The following is a 14,940-nucleotide window of genomic DNA, read 5'->3' as shown; positions in this document are numbered from 1 at the left end:
ACACTGGAGGCACTGTGGACACTGGGGGCACTGGAGATCCCCTCCCCGGGGCACCCCTCGTGTGTGTCCCCCTCCGGCTCCCGTGGGACACAGGGGGTGGCCACCAGTGTGGAGGTCCCATGTGGGGTCTCTTTCCCATCCCAGTGCTCCCAGTATCCCCAGAGGCTTTCCCATCCACTCCCTAGCTGCCGGCATTTGGCCCTGTCCCCTCCCCGTGGCCATCAGGAACTGCCGGCAGCTGGCCCTGTCCCCTCCCTGCCTGTGGCCACCACCTCTCTGTCCCTCTGAGCCCCACGGATTTGGGAAAACCCACGTGGGACCAGCGCAGCTTGACCCGAAATGGCCGGAGCTGGCGGGGGGTGCTGGGGACACCCCGAGGGACACGAGGGACACCCTGGGGGACACGAGGGACACCCCGCAGCTCTGGAGAAGCCCCCGACTCAGGAGGGACGGGTGGGGGGAAGGAGTTTTTCAGGTTTATTTTACTTCTTGTTTTCCGTTTTGATGGATAATAAATGCAATTATTTGCCCCAAATCGAGTCCGTTTTGCCCTTGACGGTGCTCAGGGATTGAGTCCTCCCTACCCTAATCCCAACCCAGCCCCCTTGGGGGTCGCGGGCTGGGTGACTGGGGTAGTGGGCTGGCAGTGGGGACAGGAGAGAGGGGACAGAAAGGTGGGGACAGTAATGGGGGAGTGGGGAGGCACCATGGGGCTGGGGCAGCTGTGGGGACAGGGACAGGGACAAGGGAACAAGGGGACAAGGACCGTTGGGATGGGATATGGGGACAGGTGCTGTGGGGCTGGTGGGGGTGACCTGTGCCAGCACGGGGTGGCCATGGTGTCCTCATGTCTGGAGTGTCCACACTGTCCCCATGTCCTGCCTGAGCACGGGGTGACGGTGGTGTCCCCGTCCCCGAGACATCCATGTGTCTTGGTTTGAAAGACAGGTGTCTGCCAAGAGAGGTTGAACCCTTCCTTAGGACAGAGAATGTGATTCGGCCCTCCCTCCGAATTATTTTAATTTTGAAAATCAAGGGCTTTCAGGCAAAGGTATGGGAAAAGGAATATCAGTTCTTTACTAGTATCTATAAACAAGCAATAACAATAATAGCAACCACAACTAGAACCAGAAACCAATGGCAGATGACTTGTGAGCCGCCGAGATTTTTCCCGTGTGGTGTAATCACGGTTGCAAGCAGCAGGGGCACTGTTGAGCTCCCGGCCGGGCAGGGCAAGTGCGATGACTCCTGAGCGGCTGCAGGTGGTGCTGTGGCGCAGGGTCAGGTCAGCCTCACGCAGGTGGTAATGGTGGGCAGGCTGAAAAAACAGGCAGGGAAGCTCGGAGCGGCAAAAAGCAGGGCAGCAGAGGGTAGGAGCTGGCTCTCTCCCGGCTAGCTAGCGAGGTAGCAAGGATTTCTGCAGTCACAGCAGACGCCGCGGTCTCGTGCAGCAGAGGGCGGGGGCAGGCGGCAGAGGCAGCCGGACTCTCCCGGCAGCTGCTGCAAGAAAATGCAGCAAGAAAATGAAATGTGCACTTCCCAGTGGGAAAAAAAGGTTGAATCAAAGCTCACTCAGCCAGGAAAAGAAAAAAAACAGGGCACAGTTGGATTTCCTCTGGTCGCAGCTGAAAAGCAAAGAGCAGCCTCTCCTCTCAGCTTCTGAACCATGAGAGAGAGCGTTCCAAGGGCCAGGTCTTCGCTTACCCTGCCCTGCCCAAGCACACCATTTGTCTTTTACAAAAGACTTGATGGCTCTAAACACCCAACTATTTGTTGCTTAGTAACAGTGATGGAGAAAAATTCCAGGCCTTCCCTAAACTCCGACACCATGTCACTCTGTCCTCACAGGGACAATCTGGGGACAATGCCACACTACACCTCCCGGGTGCCACTGTCCCCTTGGTGCCACCCTCACCCAGCCCTCTCCCTTCTCCCTTCCAGCCCAGACCCTCAGCCTCGCCGGTGAGTCCTCAGGCAGATGCCATGTCCCCATCCTGCTGTCCCCAGCTCTTTGCTGGCCTTGGCAGGCTGTTGTCCCCTGTCACCTGCAGGTGCTCAGACCACCCAGCTCCTCGTGGAACCCTCCTGGACACCAGCAGTGTTGTGGGACAGAGTGACACTGACCTGCCAGGCTCGGGGACATCTGGTGACACCACCTGGTACAAGGATGGGCATCTCTGGTGGCAGAATGCAGCTGACCACTTGATTGTCTATTGGAGTGGCACCTACACATGTTACAGACCTGGCACTGGGTTCAGCCCCTCCGTGAGGGTCTTAAATGGTGAGGAGGATTTGTGTCCCCAGCCTGGCACCTGCGGGGACCCTGAGGGCTCTGGGTGAGCTCTGCTTCCTGGGTCACCTCCCTGGTGTGACCAGAGCCCATCTCCTGCACATGGGGACATCCCAGAGCATCCCAGGGTGAAGGGAGTTCCCTGCTGGAACTGGGGACCACTGGGGTGTTGGTGGTGACAGAGTGAGGGCTTCCAGGTGCCATCGGGACATGCCGGTGTGATGTGTCCCCACTTGTCCCCACACTGGCTGGTTCTCCAGGTGCCAGTGCAGCCGCTGCTGGAGGGGGAAATGGTGACACTGCGCTGCCGGGTCAGGGAGAACTCCCCTGTCACCTCGGTGTCCTTCTACCGCGAGGAGGAGGAACTAGGGACATCTATCCATGGGACCAAGCTGTCCCTGTCCCCCCTGGAGCTTCACCACAGTGGTCACTGCCACTGCAGAGGCTTGGTGAGCATCGCAATGTCACTGGTGTTGGAGCAGTTGAAGCCGGTGACAGTGACAGTGCACGGTGAGCACCCTGAAACCCTGACAGCCCCACAGCTCGGCACCCCACAGCCTGTCCCCAGCACACTCGGGATCATCATCTCCACTCCCATCTCCTTCCCAGAGCTCTTCTCGGTGCCGGTGCTGGAGCTGGAGGGTCTCCCCGAGCCCACCGAGGGATCCCCCCTGACTCTCAGCTGCCTCAGCACCCCCAGCCCCCTGCGGCCCCGAGCCCCCCTCCTGCACCTCTTCTACCGGGACGGGCAGTTGCTGGGGGGCCCGCAGGGGTCCCCGCAGCTCCTGCTGGCCGCTGTGAGGGTCTCCCACTAGGGCAGTTACAGCTGCGAGGTGCGCTCCAAGGGAGGGGCCGTGCGGAAGAGCAGAGCCCGGCTCCGCGTCACGGTGCGCAGTGAGTGCGGGGATGGGCACGGCAACCCCGACAGCCTCCCTGGGTCCCATATCAATGTCTCTGTGTCCCCATCTCTCACCAATAACCCTCATCCCTTCCCATGTCCTCACACCATCCTCTGCTCTTCCTTTCCTATCTGCCTATTTACACCTCTCCCCCCAGTCACTCACTGCTGTCTCTCCATAGTCATCGGGTCCATGTAAGGCAGAAGGGGAGGAGGGGTGGAAATCAGGCCTCTGCCTTTACCGAAAGTGTCTCTAAGGCTGTCGAGAGATCACTCCAGCCAGCACTGCTCTGCTGCTGTACAGAAAGACCCTTCTCACACCCGTGCCGGTGTAAGGCACAGATTCTCACTCACCCAGAGAGCCGGATAGCTCATGCGTTACCAGAGACAAAGAATCCAGAGGCTCAATCAGCCGGATATTCCAGACGTTTATACCAGAGGGTTCCAGGGTGAAAGAGAAAAAGGAACTCCACGTGTCCCTAGATATAGGGATCACCTGGGATCAGGGGAGAGGAGGCGGGGGGAACACTGCAACCAATGGGAGAAGGGAGGGATGAGTCAGGGGTTAGGTTACAGCCAGGGAGATTTACATAATTTGGGGAGGGATTTATCATGTTACTCAGACTAGGATGTTTCCCACCAGTGAAGCCCTGCTGTACTGGAACCACTCGGGTCCCCAGCAGTTCCTGAGCTGGTACCATGCACCACCACATCCATGTACCTCTTCGTGGGTCCCTTTCCCCCTCACTGGGGTCGCCTCCACTCTTCTCCAATCTCCCTCCACTTCCTTCCTCTCCCTGTGTTCCCCATCCCACTGGTGTTCCCCCACAGGGGTCACACTGTCTGGGGTGTCCCTGTCGGTGCAGACTCCCGGGGAACAGGTGGCACTGGGTGACCACCTGGTGTTGAGCTGTGCAGTGGGCACAGGAACAGGTCCCCTGTCCTTCTCCCAGCACTGCTGGGCACTGGTCCCCGCCTGCAGCTGAGCAAGGCTGGGGACAAGGACAGCGATCACTACTCGTGCCGAAATAGCCACAGAGATAGTGTGGCTGATAGCTCTGCACTGAATGTCACTGTCTCGGGTGAGCGGGACCCTTGGGCTCGGGGTGACCCCACCCACAGCATCCCCAATTCCACCCATCCCACACCCATCCCCTCCCCCCATGACATGTTCCAGCCCCTCCCCCAGCCTCAGCCCCGTCTCTGTCCCCGCGGTGCCCGTTGCCAATGCCACCATCACCCCTGGCCCCCCGGCACTCCAGGTGCACACAGGTGACCCCGTGACCCTGCGCTGCTTGGTGCAGGTGGGCTCAGCACCTGTCACCTTCACCTGGCTGCACAATGGGCACGAGGTGGCCCAGGGTCCCCTCCTGGAGCTTGGGGACATCGATGTGGGACATTCTGGCGCCTACCAGTGCATGGCCACCAACCAGCTGGATGAGCACCGTGTGTTCCGGGCGCTAAGCCCAGAGCTGGCCCTGGAGGTGACAGCAGAGAGACACTTGGGCACAGGTGAGGTCACATGGGGTTTCTAGTGTGAGCAGGACCCCTCGGGTGACAGGTGACGCCAGTGTGTCATGTATCCCCTCTGTCTCTAGCAGTGGCTGTGAATGTCGGCAGGACCCTCCTGTTCCTGGTGCTGCTCCTGGCTGTCATTGGAGGCTGTCATTGGTGGCACAGCCTGGGTGGGTGATAGTGGAGGGGGACAGGGGTCCTGAAGGGCAATGGGATGTCCCCAGTTTTGGGGGGCAATGGGCCAGTGATCAAAGCCCCTGGGCTGGGTGGGACTGAGCCACCAGTGACCTAAGCTCGAGGTCCTGGTGAGCTTGGGGGCATTTCGGAGGGTCCTTGTCCATCCCAGAGAGGCCTTGATGAATACTGGGGTGGCACTGGGAGCACCTGGGGTCTTTGGGGAGCTGTTTGTAGGACTGTACAGGGATGTTGGGGGTTTTTCAGGGATCCTGGGGGAGTGCCCCTGCATGCCAAGCTTGCAGTTATGGAGGCCTTGGTGGTGCTTTGGGGTCCTGGAGGGAATCTGGGGCACAGTGAGTGCTCAAGGGGGATCAGATGCCCTGGGGACCCCAAGATCACACCAAACCCCCTTTTTCTTGCAGCCACCAGGAAATCCCAGGATAGGCGAGTGGGGGGCTCTGGCCATGACTCCCCTTTCCCCCCTTCCCCAGACTGCTACCCCACACCTCTTTATCCCTGCAGGGCCCTCCTGGAGCCCCTGGCCCCCCAAAGCAGGGGGAGGTGCTGAACACCCATGTGGTGAGTATCAAGCAGGCAGAGGGTGAGTACAGGGGAGGGACCAGGGACATGTCACCCATTGCAGTGTGCTAGTAGGATTTAGGGTATGCATATTAACACGAGCTGTATATGGTTCATGTTCTAGAAACCTCTCCCTAGCTGAGTATATTATTTGCTTCCTGAGTTTGTACCCTCCTCTGCTGTAAACCATTGGTTGTACCCCCTTTTCCCCTCCTTATCTCCTCCCCTCTGGCTTTCCCTGGTTGGCTCCTTGGAGCTAACCACTCCCCTCTTCCCTCTCCTTTTAAGCCTCTGCATCCCTTTGTTCTTGGTTCGTAGCCTCTGGTTCCTCACCCTTCTCCACCCCTTCTTCTCTGTCCCTCTTCCTCTCCCTTTGCCCTGAGCCCGTGGATCCTTCATAAACTCCCTTGGAATCACAGACTGCGATCCTACACTTCTTTCTTTGCCGCGCCTCCATGAAGACTTGCGTCCCCAACAGCTCCACTGCCTGCCACGGTGCCACGTTTGCCCCCGGCGTGTCTCGGCCACCGACGGCCCCCCTCTTTGCGGTGTGGGGTGGCCGCCCGTGAAACATGAGGCTGCCTTGCTGCAGTCATCCGCGGGTGCCAACCCCTAACAGGGTTCCCCCAGCTGATGTCTCTTGCAGGACTCCCAGATGGGTTCCCTGTGTTTCCTCTCCCCGGGAACCACAAGTGACCAATGGAGCTGCTGAGACCCCGCAAGTGACTGCGAGGATTCAGTGACATCTACGAGAATGTGGCATGACACTGGGGGGACTGGGGGTACTGGGAGTAACAGGATGTCCCCATCCATGGGCACCCACACCTGTGTTTTTCCCCCCATGGCCCCCATGGATGCCCAACCTGCCTGGGGAGCTGATGACGAGTAGGGGGGAACCCCTGTGGGTCTGCACAGTGTGTCCAGTGCTGCCCATTCTCCCTCCCAGTGCCAGGGGGGCACAGGACCCGTTGCCCTGTTATTGGGACCAAAATACAATTTTTTTGTTATCCTGGGAGAAATGGTGTCTCTTTGTTCATCTCTGTCTTGCTTTAGAAACCACATTCTCCAATTTCGGACTTCCCCTAAAGACTAGGGGCTGCTGCACCTCCCCCTTCCAATTGGAGGCACAAGAGGCCCAGTAGAACAGTGGAGTCAGGGCAAAATTCTGTAATTAGGGGTGACCATTCATTGCCTGCAGATGGTGAATTTTGGATTCTGAACTGAAGACTCAGTTTATAAAGAGAGGTGTCTGCCAAGGAGGGGGGAATCCTTCTGAGATGGAAAATATGACCCCCCTTCTCCTCAAATTATTATAATTTTGAAATTATGGGGCTTTCAGGCTCAGATATATGAAAAGGATAAGAGTTTTTGTTTAGAATAGTTAAACCAAGGCAAAGAAACAACAACAATGGCAGCAACAACAAACAGAACCAGAAACCCAACAGCCTTCTGCCAGCTGTCAAGCACTTTTCCCTTCGGTGCAGTTACAGTCACAGCCAGCAGGGGCGCTGTTGGCTCCCGGCTGGGCTGGGCAGGTGCAATGATTCCCCCGCGGCTGCAGGGGGCGCTGTGGCGCGAGCTCAGCCGCCTCTTCACCTGGCAATGGCGGCTCAGGTGACAGAGAATGAGAGACAATGGCTTCCTTTGCAAAACTCACGGGGAGCAGCTGGTCTGAGTGCCACTGTGGGTGGTGAGCTGGACTGTAGCAGGAACCTCAGAGCAGTGGGCTGGAACAGCAGAGCTGAGCACACCCAGGGTGGCAAACAAAGTGTGGACAAAACTCTGAAGCCCTGGCAAGAGCCGCAGGGGCTGGGGCAGATGCAGGGTGTCGAGTGGAAGTGTAGCAAAAACTGCCACAACAGTGGCAGGAAGACAGCCAGGCTGAGCAGCTGCACCTGAGCTCCTGCATGCAGCCGGGAGAAACTCCCTCCAGAGAAGGGAAGGCGGTCAGGGTCCTGGGTTTCCCCCGAGGCACCCAAGCAGATGGTGAGGGTCGCTCCCAGTGAGGTTGGGTGTTGAACACATCCCAGTTCAACAGCTGCTCTTATGAGCAAAGGCTCACCCATGGTAAGGAGAAGCAGTGAAGGACAAAAGTCTGCAGTAGCAGTGAATTCTCCCCTCAGGCACAGCCCAGCAGCAAGAGCACAAACATCTCTCCTGCCATCCCCCTGAGAGCAAGAGAGCAAGAGAGTGCTGAGAGGGCTGAGCCCAGCCCCTGACCCCCAGCCAAGTCTCACCGTATCTCTGCACTTCCCAAGAGAAAACCTCCCTGCTAAGAGACTGCAGCAAATTGCACCCCTTCCCCCTCCTCCCCATCCTGGCTACATCTTTTGTCTCTTAAGTACTCCTCCTTCCCATCTCTTAGGCAACAAATGGGAAAAAATTCCCTGAGAGAGAGGGGGGGAGAGAGAGAGAGAAAGAAAGAGAGAAAGAAAGACAGAAAGAGAGAAAGAGAGAAAGAAAGGAATAAATAAATAAATAAATAAATAATCTTAACCTTCAAGAGACGCTCCATCCACAGCCACAAGAATTTCTGATTCCCTTTAGGAGCCCATTGATGCATCCCACAGCAGCATTTGCTGTGGATAATACAGAGTGTGGAATCTCCCTGAGTGTCCAACAGGTGCATGCGATTGTTCCCTGTCTGCTGGGCAGCAACACATCCCACAAGGAAGGCTTTTGTTGGGCCAATTTTAGGAAATCTTCCCAGTTTTCTCATTCCCACCCTGAGACTTGATTTACTTCCCATGGATTCTGCTCCCAAAAAGGAACACCTCTGTCCATCCTTGGGCCACTGCACAGGAATCTGTGGAAATGTCCGTGTGTCCCTCAGAGTGTGATTCCCTGGTAAATCCCCTCCATCCTGCCATGAGTTCCCCTGCCTTGGCACTCTCTGCTCCTGCTCTCACCCCTGTGTTCGTGAGATCCACATGTGGAACCCCTGATCAATATTTCCACACTTTTTCCTCATGTCTGGTGGCTACAGCCAGAACCCAAACATTCTTTCTGGGAGATTCCAAAGAGCTGCAGGTTTGAGCCAGGAAGGAGGAGGGTCCAGATCAGGTTGTTGAGCAGATTGTTGTTGTCTTTGCAGGAGTTCTGGGGCTCTCTCAGTCCCTCGGCCAGAGGGAAAAAATGATCAATTGCTGCATTTCCAGACTGGTTCCCTCACAGCTGCCCCTGCACGGTTGGTTTCCACCCAGCCCTGCTCTGAAAACCATCAAAGGCCCTCGCAGAGCCACTGCTTGAGCTCCAATTGGTTTTTGTGCTTCTTGCAGGGCTGAGCAAACCACAGCCAGGCCTTTTTCCCCCACACAATTCACACCTTTGAGCAGCTCTAAAGCTGTGAGAATCAAAGCCAAGGGGGCCAAGGGGACAGGTGGGAGCTTCAGGTGCTGGCTGCCCCTGGGGCTGGCCAGAGCAGGGCTGGCCAATGCCCATCCCTGTGCAGTGGGGCTGTGCCGTGGCTGAGCCCCACACTTGGATGTACAAGGGTCCCCAGGTTGTGCCACCCCTGGGACAGGCAGGACCCCAGGAATGTGCAGCTACACTCCAGGAACTGCCGTCGCACAGGGCAGGACCCCTTTGGCCAGGATGTGTCGCCCCCTGGACTGGATCCCCCCTGGATGTGTCACCCCCAGAAAAACAGCCCCAACAGGGCTGAACCCACCCACGCCATCAGACTCTGAGCACAAACAGCCTCTTCCTTCTGCTGCCGGAAAGTGAAAGTGTTGGGGACACAGCCGGACACCCCCATCCCCCACAGCCCCCACAGCCTCCCCACTGCTCCCTGCTCCAGCTCCCCAGTTCCTTTTCCCCCTCCCTGGGGTCTCCCCAACCCCTTCCCTGCTCAGCTGCTCCCTAGGATTGCTGAGCCAGGGACTGAGGTGGTGGGGGACGGTAGAGTTAAAATGGGGAAAATAAGGAAAAAAAAAAAGAAGTGGAAAAAGGAAAAAACCTCAGTGGGCGGGAAACAGCTCATCCCTGGAGTACATCAGAGACCCTCAGTATCCTGATGAGGTGCTCCCCAAACTGGGGGGCTTTGTTGTGCCCTGGGTCACCCCAAAATCTGAGTCACCCAGTGAAGGACCTCAATCCACATGCCCACCCAGACACTGCCCATCCCTGGGACCCCCATTGCCCTGGGAACCCAAAAATAAGACCCCCATTCTTTACGTTCCACCTCCCTGGCACCACCATAACAGCATTCCCAGTGCCCAGGACCGCCATTCCCTTCATCCAATGGGCCCCCATTTCCCAAGGATCCCCTATTACCTAGGGTCCCCCAATTTCCCCCCACACCCCTGTCCCTGGGACCCACACGTCATGACTCCAATCCATGGTTACCATGTTCCCCTGGGACCCCCATCCTTGAACCCCCCTGCATGGGGACCCCCAATCCCCAGACAGTCATTCCCTGTGAGTCCTCCTCCTCAGGACCTCCATTCCCTGGACCCCCATTGCCCTGGGACACCCATCCTGAGCTCCCCACATCCCCTGAGCCCCCCACGCCTGGGAACACCATGTCCCCATCAAGTCCCCATCATGTTCCACCATGTCCCCAGCCTGTCACCACCCTGCCCCCACAATGTGCCACCTACACATGGAGATGAGATATGAACTCTCTTCCTTCCCGTTCACATGTACAGCCACCACCTTGGGGCCAAGTGGCCGCAGCAGCGTGTGACAGCCAGTCTGGACGGACAGCCGGGGACGCTGCGATGGCTGGGAAGGTGACACTGCTCCTGTGGGGTGAGTGCCCTGGGCACAGGGCTGATGCCCCAGGGATGGCTGTAGTAAGGCCGAGAACAGTGAGGAGGGGGCACAGGGGAGCTGTGGGGGTCCCCTGAGGTCCCCAATGCCAGCAAAGCCAGTTCGTAGGGATGGACACTGGTGTGACTGGGGAAGTGGGGTGGCTGTGAGGACAGGAATGAAGAAAGAGAAATGGGAGGACGGAGGTTTGAGGAGAGGCATCATGGGGCTGGGGCAGCTGTGGGTACAGGGGACAGGGAAAAGGGGAAGCTCAGCAAGGGGCCGTGCAGACAGGTGCCATCAAAATGGAATAATGGGCACAGGGCCATGGGGATGTGGCTGTGGGGACAGGGGCCGTGGGGCTGTTGGGGGAACCTGTGCCATCATGGTGGTGTCACCATGGCCAGGGTGTCCACAGTGTCCCCATGTCCTGCCTCAGCCTGGGGTGGCCAAATGTCTCCATCCATGAGACCTCTGTGCCACAAGGTTGTCCCTGCAGGGCCAGTGTGGGGACAGCCCCTACAACCTGTCCCCTGGTGCTGCTGTCCCCATGGGGCCACCCCCACCCAGCCCCTCTTCCCTCTCCCTTACAGCCCAGACCCTCAGCCTCGCTGGTGAGTCCTTGGGGAGATGCCATGTCCCTCCCCTGCTGTCCCCAGCCCTGTGCCGGCCCTGGCAGTCTGGTGTCCCCTGTCACCCACAGGTGCCCAGACCACCCAGCTCCTTGTGGATCCCCCCTGGACACCAGCAGTGCTGTGGGACAAGGTGACACTGACCTGCCAAGGCTTGGGGCCCCCCGGTGCCACTACCTGGTACAAGGATGGGAGTCGTTGGTGGCAGAAGGGATCCAACCACCTCACTGTCACTGAGATTGGCACCTACAGATGTGACAGACCCAGCACTTGGCTCAGCCCCTCTGTGAGAGTCTTAAATGGTGAGGGGTAAGATGGGAATGGTGCTCCCCCTGAGGCCTCTGAGGGCTCTGGGTGGCCTTGCACCCCTCAGTGCCCCCTGGAGCCCCCTGCTGTGACAGGACCCCCCTTGTCCCACAGACTGGCTGGTGCTGCAGGTGCCAGTGAGGGTGCTGCTGGAGGGGGACACAGTGACACTGCACTGCCGCGTCTGGAGGGACATGTCGGTCACTGGAGTTCTCTTCTACCGTGAGGACAAAGAGCTGGAAGGGCCTCTCCATGGGACCGAGCTGTCCCTGTCCCCCCTGCAGCTGCACCACAGTGGCAGCTACCAGTGTGGAGGATGGGTGGGCATCGGGAATATACTGTGGAAGAAGTCAGAGCCGGAGACAGTGACAGTGCACGGTGAGCAGCCCCAAAGCCACACCTGATAGCCTGACACCCCCACATCCAGCACAACCTACTCTGAGACCCCAATACTGAACAATCCAAAACTCCCACAGTGTCTCATTGGCAGACACGAAATCACAGTCCCAATCTCCCCCCCATCTCCTTCCCAGAGCTCTTCTCGGTGCCGGTGCTGGAGCTGGAGGGTCTCCCCGAGCCCACCGAGGGGTCCCCCCTGAATCTCAGCTGCCTCAGCACCCCCAGCCCCCTGCGGCCCCGAGCCCCCATCCTGCACCTCTTCTACCGGGACGGGCAGTTGCTGGGGGGCCCGCAGGGGTCCCCGCAGCTCCTGCTGCCCGCCGTGGGGGTCTCCCACTCGGGCAGTTACAGCTGCGAGGTGCGCTCCGAGGGGGGGGCCGTGCAGAAGAGCAGCGCCCGGCTCCGCATCACGGTGCGCAGTGAGTGCGGGGATGGGCACGGCAACCCCCACAGCCTCCCCGGGTACCCCAGCTCTGCCTGGGTGTCCCCATGACTACTCAGGTCACTTCGTATCTTTCTGTGTCCTTTCCCAGATCCCTCACCCTTCACTGGATCCCCTCTCCCCTTCCTGTGTCCACCACCTGCCTTCGAGGTTCCCCCATGCCCCCCTGGTCCTCCCATCACCGTCTGGGTCCCCAGACACCTCCCTCTGGTCCCATCATCCTTCTCCAGACATCTCCTCCCTGAATCCCCCCCATCCCTCCCTTCCATCATTTTCCAAGCCTAGCCCATGTCTTCCTCACTGGGTTCCCCCACTTCTCTCTGATCCCCCTTCCCGAAGTCATTCACCGCCCCCTGGTGTCCCCATCCTGCAGGGGTTCCGCTCTCAGGGGTGTCCCTGTGTCCCTGCAGCCCCCCAGTGGACGAGTGGCACTGGGTGACTGCCTGGTGCTGAGCTGCGCGGTGGCCGTGGGGACAGGTCCCCTGTCCTTCTCCTGGCACCGGGAGGGCTTGGCCACACCACTGGACACTGACCCCCGCCTAGAGATGAGTAAGGTTGGGGGACAATGATATGGGGCCACTACAGGTGCCGTGTGAGTGATGGGGGCATCATGGCTGAGACCCCCACACTGAATGTCACCATCCTGGGTGAGTGGGACTATAGGGCTGGGGGAAATCCCACTGACAGCATCCCCAATTCCACCCATCCCCCCTCTGCCCCATCGCCCCCATCACACCAATCCCACACCTGATGCCAGCCCCTCCCCCACCCTCAGCCCCGTCTCTGTCCCCGCAGTGCCCGTGGCCAATGCCACCATCACCCCTGACCCCCCGGCACTCCAGGTGCGCGCAGGTGACCCCGTGACCCTGCGCTGCTCAGTGCAGGTGGGCTCAGCACCTGTCAACTTCACCTGGCTGTACAACGGGAAGGAGGTGGCCCAGGGTCCTGTCCTGGAGCTTGGGGACATTGATGTGGGACATTCTGGCACCTACCAGTGCATGGCCACCAGCAAGCTGGATGAGCACCATGTGTTCTGGGCACTCAGCCCAGAGCTGGCCCTGGAGGTGGCACCAGTGGGACAGGTCACAGGTGCGGTCATATGGGGTCGTGGGAGGTGAAACATACTGGGGGTTCCAGGTGACCCCAGTGTATCTCTTTCTGTCCTCAGCAGCTGCTGCAGGGGTTGGTGGTTCCCTCCTCTTCCTGGTTCTTCTCCTGGGTGTCATCGTGGGCTGGCGCTGGTGGCACTGTGTGGGTGGGTAAAAATTGGATGCGGGTCCTGAGGAGGGTGGGAAGCCCCCATGTTGGGTGGGGTAGTGGGGTGGAACTCACAGCCCCAGACTTGGCGGGGGAAAGTGTCGCAGCCCCCATTGAGTTCAGCTTGGAGTCGTGTGAGGTTTGGGGAGGTGTTGGGATGTTTGGGGTTCTGTCAGGGGTCCTGGGGCAGTTTGGAGGGTCTTCATCCCTGCCGGGTTTGGGGCTCAAGGGTCAGGGTGACTGGGGCTGTTCAGGGCTTCTGCAGGGCATCAGGGATGCTCGGGGATCCTGGAGGGAGTCAGGGGTCCCACGGGGTTTCAGGGGTTTCAGGGGTTTCAGGGACCTCATTGTCAGCCCCTTTCCTCTCTTTCCTTTGTAGCCACCAGGAAGCCCCAGGACACGTGAGTGTGGTCTGCAGCCATAACCCCCTTTTATCCCCACCCCCACAACCCCCCACCCCCACACACACCCCCTTCTCCCCGCAGGGTCCCCCCAGCCCCCCCGGAGGAGGAGGTTCTTTACACCCAGGTTGTGAGCGCCGCAAGGGCAGGGGGTGAGTCTGGGTATTGGGGACAGGAACAGGGTCAGGAGACAGGGACAGAGACACGTCACCCACGGGTGTCACCTGCCACCTGAGTGGCCCCAACTGGTGTCTCTCGCAGGGCCACCCTGCGCCACATCCCCCCAGGTGACCTACGCGGAGCTGCCGGGACCCCACGGGAGACAGCGGGACCCCGGTGCCATCTACGGGAACGTGCTGTGACACTGGGAGGCACTGGGGGCACTGGGGGTGCTGGGGACACTGGAGACACTGGAGATCCCCTCCCGTGGGCACCCCCCGTGTGTGTCCCCCTCCCCCGGCTCCCATAGGTTCCCGCCCTGCCCAGGGTAGTGGCCCCGAGTGGGGCGGCTCCCATGGGGGGATGCCCTGAGCCACCAGAGCTCCCTGTTCCAGTAGTCCCAGTGCTCCCAGTGCTCCCAGTGCTCTCCAGGGCTCCCCATTCACTCTAACAGTGCCAGCGGGGCACAGGACTCTTTTTCCTGTTATAGGACCCAAAAGGCAGCTTTTTGATTAAACCGAGAGAAATGGGGTTTGTTTGTTCAGCTTTGTTCAGCTCGGGAAGGAGGAGGGTCCAGGTCAGGCTGTCGAGCACATCCTTGCGGGATTTGCAGGATTTTTGCAGCTTGGGGACGGTGACAAAATGATCAATTGGTGTGGGGGTGCGGCGGCCCGATGCTGCGGATCCCGAGTCCCCGAGGCCGGCGGTCGGCGTAATCCACGGGGACGCTGCCGAGGATACCATCGCCTGGGACTCGGAGGAGGCCGGGCCGTAAACCGCTCTCTCCCTCCCCTGGAAAGTTTTTCCTAAGTTTATTGGTTTAAAGTTCGCTTCCCCGCCCCTAGCACCGCCCCCGCTGCTTGCCTCACTAGAATGTTCTGTTGCCGGGCTTCCCCCATGAGTTGCTTGTAATCCCCTCCCTAGTTATATTTCATTTGCTCCCCCGCTTGTCCCTCATGTTGTCCCGGAGCCCCGTTGGCTCCGCCCCTGTTGTTCCTCCCCGGGAAACCCCGTATTTCCCCCTAAAAACCCCCTCCCTTTGTTCTCTCGGCGTGGTGTGGCCGCGACCCCAGCCCTGCCATGCTCTGCACCCGGTAGCTGCGTGGACCGCCCCACCCGAGAGCCCCCAGTGT

At 59.3% G+C, this 14,940-nt stretch overlaps 2 protein-coding genes across 2 annotated transcripts in view; one reads left to right on the top strand and one right to left on the bottom strand.

The window, feature by feature from the left end:
* LOC146420291 (low affinity immunoglobulin gamma Fc region receptor III-like) overlaps positions 1–14,940 on the bottom strand; it is a 111,768-nt gene that overhangs the window by 74,296 nt on the left and 22,532 nt on the right. The gene's annotated exons all lie outside the window — the stretch shown is intronic.
* Positions 3,978–6,468, top strand: LOC146420294 (uncharacterized). The gene is made up of 3 exons (XM_085048375.1): positions 3,978–4,700; positions 4,787–4,873; positions 5,303–6,468. The coding sequence occupies exons 1-3, from the start codon at positions 4,256–4,258 to the stop codon at positions 5,446–5,448; spliced, it is 678 nt and encodes a 225-aa protein (XP_084904501.1). The 5' UTR covers positions 3,978–4,255; the 3' UTR covers positions 5,449–6,468.

Source organism: Lichenostomus cassidix, unplaced genomic scaffold (assembly GCF_008360975.1).
Source record: "Lichenostomus cassidix isolate B80296 unplaced genomic scaffold, HeHo_3.0 HiC_scaffold_852, whole genome shotgun sequence".
Lineage (NCBI taxonomy): Eukaryota > Metazoa > Chordata > Aves > Passeriformes > Meliphagidae > Lichenostomus > Lichenostomus cassidix.
The sequence above is the reverse complement of the archived record's forward strand: the minus strand, read 5'-3'. Positions and strand labels throughout refer to the sequence as shown.

What these genes read in the sequence shown, in the direction of transcription:
- LOC146420294 (XM_085048375.1), top strand. Translation starts at nt 4,256, where the DNA reads ATGTCACTGTCTCGGGTGAGCGGGACCCTTGGGCTCGGGGTGACCCCA. An exon ending in AGAGAGACACTTGGGCACAG is followed by an intron (nt 4,701 to 4,786) that starts GTGAGGTCACAT and finishes CTCTGTCTCTAG; the next exon opens with CAGTGGCTGTGAATGTCGGC. An exon ending in TCATTGGTGGCACAGCCTGG is followed by an intron (nt 4,874 to 5,302) that starts GTGGGTGATAGT and finishes TTTTTCTTGCAG; the next exon opens with CCACCAGGAAATCCCAGGAT.